An 11295-nucleotide genomic window follows, 5' to 3' on the forward strand; every position below is an offset into this window, starting at 1 on the left:
TAGTTGGAGCGAACTGTGAATTATGGACTGTCAACCCCATAGTATGTGGACCTACAGGGGAGTAGATATCATCAGAATCCCAGCCACATCTGGGCTTGTTTTCCATTCTAACACTCCAATGAAATCCTTCTGCTCCAGTCAGCTCACCCCTATGACTTCAATTTCCTCTTTTGCTTCTCTGTCCTAGGTATTTCTTTCCCTTCGTTTTCAGCTAAATTAAAAGTTGTTGAAATTAAAAAATTGAGTTATTTTATTCAGTATTTTATTTAGACCTAAACTGGGCATCTTTCTGCGCCAGCTCAGTCAACCATGTTGACTGGATATTAACCTGCTGATTTTTCGTCACAGCCTCCCCTGTGATTATTGCCTTCCCTATAACTTTATGATTCTTAACTTTGCTTAAAAATCAAACTTCCAGTTTTCTTTAATTTCCTGCAGCAGATAATTTTTAGAGATGGTGCTTCTGAGGCTTCCTTAGCTACTGCCTTTCCAGTGGTCTAACTTCCTTTCCCCATTGCCCCAGGATGAGTGTTTTCTCATCACCCCTCCTCAGAGGGTAATAGGGTGAGTGGCTGACTTGGCCTGGGAATTACTTTGTACCCACTTTTATGGGGGTGAACTCACTAGTAATATCTATACTTGGAGTACAAGTCGCGTGTGTAACTTCCAGTTTAATTCCCTGTTTTAAGCAAGTTTCACATGGGTCACTCTGTTCTTCTAAGGTGGCATCTTTCTCACGAACTTTTTATTTCTCTGGTTTGCTGGAGAAAGACAAATACAATTCTGATTACCAACATTCCCTGCTTGTGTCTGTCCTGGTTCTGAGCAGCCTGGGAACACACCTCCCACCATGCACTGCTCCATTCGCAGTTTGTTTTTTTTAACGTACATAACTATTTCTTGATTTTAGGCTAACAGTCACATAATTTCTGGAGCCCATTTCACAAGCTTTAGCTTTTTTTATCCCAGTTCTTCTCATAGGTTCCCCCAGAAAGCCATCTGATAAACCTCTGGGGAACCAAGTTTTCCTTTGGGCTCACGTTGGCAGCAACACAGGTGCCAGAACTTTCCTCTTTAGGAACCTCTTCCTCTGTGCCAACTATTGGATTGAACCGAAGAGTCAATTTACTGACAACCTAACCCTGGTGAAATAGCAGTTATCAAAAATATATACCACTCCTATAACACCAGAAGGTGAAGTGTAGAGACAATACGTACCTTTGATATATATCCTTGATTGTAAGGTGCTGTTCAGAAATGTTCTTGCAGGTAATTCTGCTCATCTCCTTGGTCCATTATGGGATTAAGGATCCTGTCTACAAAGGTCAATTGCATCTCTTAACCCTATAGTTGCTTCCTGTACTCCAACCCATGTGCAGCACTTGGAAATTTTTTTTAATGAAATTTCTCGTATTAACCCAAAAAGATGTTATTGTGCAGCACGTACAGGAAGCGTTTAGTAGGTGCCACAACTGTTCATGCAGATGTTTCAAAGTCTTCACATAGTGATTTTACTATTTAAGGAAAAACATCACTGCTACAAAAAGAAGCTTCAATCTATTCTCAAATGATCACAGACATTACCGGTGTTCAAGACATGCAAGGCAATAGGTGAAATTGAGGGTTTTTGTGGTTTTTTTTTTTGCGGTACGCGGGCCTCTCACTGTTGTGGCCTCTCCCATTGCGGAGCACAGGCTCCGGACGCGGAGGCTCAGCGGCCATGGCTTACAGGCCCAGCCGCTCCACAGCATGTGGGATCTTCCCGGACCGGGGCTCGAACCTGTGTCCCCTGCATCGGCAGGCGGACTCTCAACCACTGCGCCACCAGGGAAGCCCAAGTTTTTAAACATCATTCCTGCTAATTGCAAAAAGCTTGACTGTTGAGGCTTTGAAACATAAACTTGATGAGCTTTTGATTTGGGTCTTCCTAGTATGGACTTCAAGGACAAGTGCACTCTGAAAATGTTATTTAAAAGAAAATATATTTATATTTGATTATAGGAGAGTGTAAGTTAGAAATGCCAAAGACCCCCCAAGAGGGTTACTCCTGAAGGATCGTAGTAGTTTGTTTTGCTTCTTGTATGTATTTGACATTATCTTTCAAGTTTCATTCAAAGTGCTCTTTCCTGCCCTGCCCTGCCTTTTTTTTGGTCCTTGTGCAGCGCTATCTATAGTATTCAGTTTTTTTCTTGGGTCATAGGTTTATCAGCACCTTACTGTTTTACTTGTAGGTTCTCTGGATCTCTGAATATACATGAAAACCCAGAGGAGAGGAACTGGGTAGCTGAATTGCTGAATTATCTTCACTTTACTCTCTTCCTCTTGCGGTTCTCTCTGGCACCTGGCCTCACCACTTGCACATAAACACTCAAAACTTAGTTGGCAAATTAGTGCATTTGGAAATAGCAGATATTCTTGACACATTTATAAACTCCTTAGTGAGGATACACAGAACTCCTATTTTTAAATGCCAAGTGATCTGGTAGAGGTAATTAGGCTATAAAGAAAAGAAACAGTTTAGGGATTTACTTTCAGTTCATTACTTGAGCTAGAGATAGAAGCAAACTAGTCTATCTAGGAGAAATATATGCATATTTTTGTTAATTTTCCCTATCTCCTTTAGATAAAAAATTCCAGATTTTGATACCAACTTAAATGTCATCTGAATAATAATATTCTCTTTTCCCACTAAATACAAAATTAAGGCTCTGAGAATAATGAAAACGTAAGACATAGAAAGAAATATCATTTAGTTTCTTCTCTGCTCTCAGTCTCTGGCACCGTGTCTTAGCATGCCAGAGGAAAGTTGCTATGATAGAGGTCTGCATAGGATAATAGGGGAATTAGTTAATGAGAAGGTTCATAACTCAGTCTGGAAACAAGGAAGGGACATCATGGGATCTGGTCCATGAGCCTTTGCAAAAGAAATATAAAATAATTAATTACTCCCTCTGCTCTCCATAAAGGACTGGAGGCAGAAGGTAAGGTAGAGTTGAGCGTGGACCATAGAAGTGAGGCCATTGGGATGAAGGGAGGACGAGGGAGGAACGTGACTTCAAGGTGGAGAAAACAGGCTGTGCCGTGTCACAGAGATGAAAGAGTTGGACACATAGAACTGTGAATGTGATGATCTGCCTGAAATCAAGGATCCACGTGGGGTCATGATGAGCCTGGAAAGGGCAACTGTGACTGGAGCACAGAAGGTCCCATAAGCAAGATAGTACATATGGGCTCCATGTGAAAACAGTGTCAAGCTTCTCAAAGTTTAAAGTGGGAGGATTTACAATCCATGGTTGACATAAAAAGTTTTCAATAGTAGGAAAACCACTGCGACATCAGCCTGGCAGTTGAAGCAAATGTGGTTGGGAGGGGGGCCAGGAGGTAATAGACAGAGGACTGTTGGAGCAACCCAGGAGAGGAGGGCTAAAGACCTCAGTGAAGGAGGCAGAGACCAGAAGTGCAGTGTGAAAGAGACAGACTCGTGTAGTTATGAATGGGACTCAGGGATGCTTCGTAGGGAGCAGGTAGGAGAAATTATAGAAATCTCTTGAGTTTCAAGTTTGGGTGAGTGAATGATGTTTTTCACATGAATGAGGGATGTGAAAGGAGGGACCTGGAGGGAAAATCATGAGTTCAGCTTTTAGGATGGCAAGATGGCAAGAGAAGACTCATTACCTCTGTTGACAGGTCAATCAGGAGCAGCGTTGTGATCCACGGAATTGGTGAATCCCCAGAAAACAAGTAATCGGCCTTGTGCACAATAGCGTTAGGTTTGAATAATAGCACAATCAGGATTACCCTTGCTCTGTGTGGTCAGTAATTTGTGAATAAATAAAGCTTATTACATTAAGCCTTTTTCTAGCTAATTTGTCCTCCTCCCTCTGCCCAACACACACACTTTTCTATGAAATCCCCATAAAACAGTATTAGATATGGTAGTCTTTGTGACCTTAAGCAAGTTTCTTAACCTCTCTGTAGTCTTTACTGGAGCTAATAACAGAACCTATTTAATGACTGCTGTGTGGATTCAATGATTTACAAAATATAAAATGCTTAGAGCAGTCTCCAGCTTATGGTGAACGTTCAGTAGCCGTTATCTTTTGTCACGCAAAGATATAACTCTAAAATATTTTGATTAGCAAACCTGTGTGGAAGTCCAATCTACCTAAAACTTGCAAAAGTAGCTTTTCACAAAAATTCCTATCTCTGTTAAGAATTGAATGGAGATGGTGGAGAAGGAATGCAGGGGAGATAGGAGGGGGCATGGGCAAGGGAAAAGAATTACATGACTGAAATGTTTTCAGATGATCAATGCTGATATCCTTTTACACGGATGATTCAGTGATCAATAAAAGAAGGAAACAAAATTTTATTATGGCATCTATATGTAGGTCATCTTAGCACCATGATATCATCTGAGACAAATTGCTCAGCCCACAGAATAAGAAAGAAGGTCATGCATAGCTATGACATGTTGTCATGTATTAAATTCCTGTGATTCTGGCCAAGATGGCATAATAGAGACCAGATTTAACATACTACCTGGAACAATAAAAAAAAACTGAAAAGATATGTGTAAAAATGGTTTTTAAGACATTGGATGGGCGTCAGGTAAAGAAGGGCAGTGATCAGTGAGAGATGGGAAATAAAAGAGATGAACCCTATGACGGCTTCAGTTTACTGCCTTGTCAGTTTCTAGCTTGCCACACAGGGAGGGAGAACCCAGGTGGAACCAGGCAGAATTCCTGGGTTGAGGAGGGTGAGCCGAGAATCCAGGCAGCTAGAATTTTCAGAGCAGAGTAACAGAAAGGAGAGAGCAAAGCAGAGAGAGAACTCCAGGCATTTATATAACCACCCCCTCCTGCGTATTCAGCTGAATACTGATCTGTCTAGGGAAGGAAGAATATAAGAGGATTAGTGGGAATTGTGCCCATTGCTCATGTAGGGTTGGAAATAGTACATGTTCCCACCAGACAGATTGAAGAATTTAATAATTTATGAGACATTAGGTATAGTACTCAAGAAGATCTTGCCTGAATAGTGTGAAATAAATAGCCCTAGATGGAATACTGCTCTGGACCTGCCAACAGATCTTAAAAATAACACCTTAAAGGATCAAACTGCAACCCAGAAGAAAGCTCAAGAATATTTATAAAAATACAGAAATATCCAACATCCAACCAGGTAAAATTACAATGAATGCTAGTAGAGGGCAGGAAATAATGAAATTTACAGTGGACATAAATAAAATAAAGAAAAGAGAGAATCGACAAAACTGAAAGTTGATTCTTAGAAAAGATAACAAAAATTGACTTACCTTTAGCTAGGCTGACAAAGAAAATAAGAGAGAAAATACAAATACACAAAATCAGATATGAAAGTGGGGAAATTACTACCAAGCTTACAGAAATAAAAAAGGATTTTAAGAGAATACTATGAACAATTGTTCACTAATAAATTGGATAACTTAGAAGAAATGTATAAATTCCCACCAACATACAAATTACATAAAATGATTCAAGGTGAAAGGGACAATCTCAACAGATCTATAAGTAAAGAAATGAAATCAGTAATCAAAAACATTGTAAGAAAGAAGAAACCAGGATCAGATGACTTCAAAAGTGAATTCCAGCAAACATTTAGAGAAGACTTAATGCCAATCCTTCTCAAACTCTTCCAGAAAACAGAGGAGGACTATTTCCAAACTCATTTTATGAGGACAGAATTATCCTGAAACCAAAGCTCTAAGTGAGAAGATAATGGAAGAAAAGAACTGTCAACCTAGAATTCTATACCCAGCAAAAGTGTATTTGTAAAAAAAGATGAAATAACAACTAATAAGAAGATGCCAATGTGTGTATTAGAACTCCCTTGCTGTGTTCCTCAACCATCATTGTCATGCTAATTCTTTTCAATTTTAAAAAATTTTTTCATATGATTATGTTTGCTTTTACCGATCCTGATCTCCAGGTTCTTTACTATGTTTTATACAGTTCAATTCTCTTTTATGAGGTTTTTCAATAGAACCTTCATTTCTGAAATGTTTCTGTTGCTTATTCCTTGAAATGTGCCAGCTTATATTTTATCATCTTCGTTTTCTTTTTTAAATCACATCTTGCTAACAAGTTTGATCTCTGCTTTTGCTTCTGTTTTAGGAGCAATGACCTCATTAAGGGATATTTTTGAAAGCCAGGGTTTGTCACCATTTTTCTCCATGATTCTCTACCCTGCTGTCCGCCCAGAGAAGCCGACTTGTATGAACCTCCTCAGTAGTCTCCCTTGCCCTCTGGCTTCTGGGGAATTCAGCCAACAGAGAATATCACCAAAACATTGGAGGGATAGAGAACAATAAGATGGTGGTATTTATTCCACTGGTTTATTTTCTGCAACTTTGCCTTGAGGTGATGGATTTGTCAGCCTAAGGTCATAGCTTCTTTCAAAGCAGCTCACTCCATGTTACTCCTATTTCCAGCTTTTGGTCACCACTCTCCCTGTTTACCATTTTGGGCATAGGGATAGTGGCAGCGCTTCGGTTACTAGCCCTGGAATACCATTGTTTCTGGTTTCCCCGCATTGTATCCACTTCTTTATAACTAGTTCTCATTGAGTTATCGTTGAATTATCCTGATTTGTGTGGAACATCATTTCCTCGTGGGACCTTGACTGGATCAGCCCAGAGGAGTTGATCCAGCTGATAGCCCCTTTCTAAGACTGAAGCACTGAAGATTCTGGGTTTAGTATTAGTAAAGTAGATAGAGAGTTTATCTTTGTTGTAGTTCCTTATAAATGGAGGACTTAATAGTAACTTCTTATGCACAGAGTTTTATTGAAGATTTATTTGCTATCAAGGGGCAAAATAACTGGTTGAGAGGAAAAGAAAATTATCAGTAAATCAATTAATCAGAAGATCTGTTCTTGATCTGGTCAATCTCTGAAATCTAGAGTACTCTCCATCTCAATAATTTTCACTCTGAAATATCAATGTTTATCATCATCCAGATTGAGAGACACTTGCACAAACCTCCATCTGACCAGATTTATGAGGTCACTGGTTTACGATCTGTTGTGTGAGCAGCTTTCACCCTAGGCAGAGGGCTCACGAACAGACGATTACTACTTGAGGACAGAATTCACATTCCAGATTTCACAATATCCAGCCCCCAGAATCTGATTCCACCCTTTTCTAGCTTCAAGAGTGGTTTGATTTGTAGGGTAGGATTAAATACATACAATCAGATAAGACCCATTCATTGCTTTCAAGTATCTCATGGTCTGAAGTGTGGGGAGTATAAGAGATAATTACATACAGACAGATAATTATAAGGCAGTTTGACAAGGGCAATAATAGATGGTCTGTACAAATACATTCATCAGGTATCTGATAGTAATACCTGATATGTTGTTTTTCTATATTATCTTGATAGTTACATTTCATTACATTTCATCAAGATACTTCACTAAACAAAGAGTAGTCTTATCCCTAAGAGAAAAACCTTCTGAGAGAGAATATTGTCATTGCTTGAATGGTCTTCAGGAACAGTGGATTTCAGGTTATTTTGATATTACATCCTTATCATTAAAAAAGATTTGTATACATCCCCATAAAGTAATATTCATAGTTTATACCCATGCATTGCTATAGTTCCTTTATGAATATCAGCACAACATACTATATTTTAATAGAAAATAGAAATAAATTTCTACTACTGTTTCTGCATTCCACTAAATTATTATTGTTCCCACTCACACTCTGAAGACTACTGCTCAAAAGCAAATGCATTAAAAAAAAAGGATTGTCGGGCTTCCCTGGTGGCGCACTGGTTGAGAATCTGCCTGCTGATGCAAGGGACATGCATTCGAGCCCTGGTCCGGGAAGATCCCACATGCCACAGAGCAATGAAGCCCGTGCACCACAACTACTGAGCCTGCACTCTAGAGCCCGTGAGCCACAACTACTGAGCCGTGTGCCACAACTGCTGAAGCCCGCGCACTTAGAGCCCAAGCTCCGCAACAAGAGAAGCCACCGCAACGAGGAGCCCGCGCACCGCAACGAAGAGTAGCCCCCGCTTGCCACAACTAGAGAAAGCCCGCGTGCAGCAACGAAGACCCAACACAGCCAAAAAAGAAAAGAAAAGAAAAGAAAAAAAAAAGATTGTCGCCATATAACAGGTTTATGATGTTGACCTTACAGTATGGTGAACTTTAGATACTTCATCATTTCTCCCTGGTGCAGGGGGTACCATTTTTCCTCCTTTTCAAGTAATCTATTTGACTTTCTGCCTGATAGACCCAGTAGAAAATCATGTGGAAATGGAAACTCAAAAGCCAATTTCAAGATACATGTACATTTGTAATCATTGGTGCATTTTTTCAGTTTTCTCCAAAATCCAGAATGAGTTGGAAGAAGTGGTAAGTCCTCCTTATGGAGCATAATTATACGCAAAGCAAAGCATAAGGGCGTATCAATGTCTGTACTTGCTAAGTAGAATCTGAGTTCTGAGTTGGTTTTCTTGGTTGTTTTATTGACTTTAACTGATACCAGTGTTGATTTTAATTGTATAAAACCACTTGGTCATATAGGATGCCTGGAACCAGCTTGAGGACAGCCCCACAGTCTGAAAGGCATGGCTCTAATACAGTCTGCCATCACGCTTAAACTAAGTCCAGCTGGCTTCCACTTTTTCCTATTTCTTTTCCTGCTTCACGGATCCATGTCTGGGAAGGTAGATCTGGGATGTAACCTCGGCTTCCTGACTACCTACTATACCTTAATCAGAATCAAACCACTTCAGTACCCCGTCAGTCCTGAAAGAATTTCCTCTACGTCTCTTGACTATCTGAGCTAATCCTTTCCTACACGTACCACAGCTAGCGGCCAGAGCTTTCCTGGCTATCAGAAATTTTCAAGAAGTTGAGTATACGTTGAATAAGTTAAGGCTTCTGTAGAGTCTTTATCTTCAGGTCCTCTGGACCTTGAAGAATAATTTAGCAATAGAGGGAAAGAACGTTCTACGATCAAAGCTCAGTGGGAGTAAATGCAAAGAGGAGAACAGCCTGGAGAGTGCATGGGGAAAGGCAATAGCTGTGCTTAGCTGAAGTAAACATCGCAAGAAAAAAGAGGTAGGGGTTGAGTCTGGATGGTCCGGGTCAACTTGTGTAGAGTTAAGGTGATCAAACATATTCTTCGTTAACGAAGAACTGATAACAATTCTCCGAGAAGAGGGAAACAATCAATCTTCATTACCTTTTCATGGAAAAATAATTTTGATGATGCTTAAGAGCAAGAATTTGAAAAATTTCGAAGTCATGGAAGCACCCACTAAATCAAAACTATTTTATCACAATAGCGAAAAACTGATTATAAAGCAAGTAACATAGGAGTATTTAATGGATAACACCCCCTACGAAACACAGCATATCCAGGCAACAAGCAGTAGTTAAAGCAACAAAAATTTCATTATAAAGAACTAACTCAGAATTTTCTATCTCTGAATAATGTTGAATGAAATGTACCCGGAAGGCATGGTGGGGTACAAAACAGACCACTATTACGAGGAGGAAGAAGAAGCTCTGGATTTGAGCTCTGCATTCTTGATGGGCCCACATGTCTGGCCAAAGAGTCTTTACCAGTTGAACGATAACCCCCATCTGTATCAGAAAGAGGGTCGCAACCGTTGTCATCATAATGATGATTGTAGAGTAGTTCAAGATAATGCATTCCCTGTGGTTGAGGTCTCTGTAGAACTCAAAGCATCGTTGTTCTGAGTAACTTGGATGGGTGCCATATTGTAAAAAAAATATTGGCCAAAAAATGACAGCACCCGCCATCCAAATAATAATGCTTAAAACCACCGCATGGTACTTTTGGAACTGCTGCATTTGGAGTTTCTTAAAATACATGAGCAATCGGAGTATGATGATGGCCACATTGAAAGCAAAGGTGGGGGCTTCCCTGGTGGCGCGGTGGTTGAGAGTCCGCCTGCCGATGCAGGGGACACGGGTTCGTGTCCTGGTCCGGGAAGATCCCACATGCCGCGGAGCGGCTGGGCCCGTGAGCCATGGCCGCTGAGCCTGTGCGTCCGGGCCCTGTGCTCCACAACGGGAGAGGCCACAACAGTGAGAGGCCCGCGTACTGCAAAAAAAAAAAAAGAAAGCAAGCAAAGGTGAAGTACATATGACCATATATTATGCTGCTAACCAATCGGCAGGTGAAGAATCCAAACTCCCAGACGACTGATACATACTAGCTGAGGCGAAAGGGAAGGCTGACCAGGAGGATGGAGTGTAGCACTATGATGTTGAGAACGATGGTGGCAATCACTGATCGGCTGTTCCTTCTTGGCGTCATACAAGACATCGTAATAGCTCCTGCAGCACCTCCCAGCAGAACCGCGCCGTAGAGTGTTATGAGAATCATCCTGCAGTGCCTGTCGCAGCGGCCCGGGTCTATGTTGGAAGCGTTTGACAGGGCGGTTGTATTGATCGGCTCCATATTTCACCACAAAATGCTTAGAAGACCATAAACCCCTAAATCAAAAGTTTTACAAAATTAGAATGGATATATTGAAACTGCACAGCAACTGCCCATGAACAGTCTTGTTTTGCCATCCCAACCCACTGTTTACAAGCCTAAAACTGGGTACCCAATAAGTATTGTCAGAGACTCGTCTTAATTACCCAAAGATATTGAAGAGACAGAGAGAGTGAAACAAAATGACAAAAATAAGACTGTCTGTATATAAAACTTGTAACTGCACTCAGGCATTCTATTCACAGATATGTCTAAACTCACATACCAGGACGGGGATGAGCATAAGACATATTAGCCTCTGGCATAAAGTTTAAGGAACGGCTAGAGACTCAGTCATCAAAATAAATAGTCTAATGCGATATTTTTAAAAAATCAAAATTAATGCAAAAAAATTGATGATGAACAAAATAAATTTTAAATAAAGGCAGGGTCCATATACACCCAACACTCGTTCATATCAGATCTGTAAAAGCCGTCCATCCTATTGTCAGAAAATCCAGTTTGAGATACTGCAGAGAAGACCATGTAAATCACAGGTAGTTATTGGAAGAAGGTATATCAGACACTTTAAAATATTTCCTGGGCTTCCCTGGTGGCGCAGTGGTTGGGAGCAGGGGACACGGGTTCGTGCCCCGGTCCGGGAGGATCCCACATGCCGCGGAGCGGCTGGGCCCGTGAGCCATGGCCACTGAGCCTGTGCGTCCGGAGCCTGTGCTCCGCAACGGGAGAGGCCACAGCAGTGAGAGGCCCGCGTACCGCAAAAA

At 40.9% G+C, this 11295-nt stretch overlaps 2 protein-coding genes across 3 annotated transcripts in view; one reads left to right on the forward strand and one right to left on the reverse strand.

The window, feature by feature from the left end:
- Positions 1-11295, forward strand: part of PNPLA8 (patatin like phospholipase domain containing 8) — a 134960-nt gene that overhangs the window by 45890 nt on the left and 77775 nt on the right. The window lies entirely within an intron of this gene.
- On the reverse strand, positions 1426-11142 carry LOC114901916 (probable G-protein coupled receptor 141). The gene has a single exon (XM_029234145.1). The coding sequence runs from the start codon at positions 10180-10182 to the stop codon at positions 9385-9387; it is 798 nt and encodes a 265-aa protein (XP_029089978.1). The 5' UTR covers positions 10183-11142; the 3' UTR covers positions 1426-9384.

This window comes from Monodon monoceros, unplaced genomic scaffold (assembly GCF_005190385.1).
Source record: "Monodon monoceros isolate NGI ecotype Baffin Bay Population unplaced genomic scaffold, NGI_Narwhal_1 Super_Scaffold_2, whole genome shotgun sequence".
Taxonomy (NCBI): Eukaryota; Metazoa; Chordata; class Mammalia; order Artiodactyla; family Monodontidae; genus Monodon; species Monodon monoceros.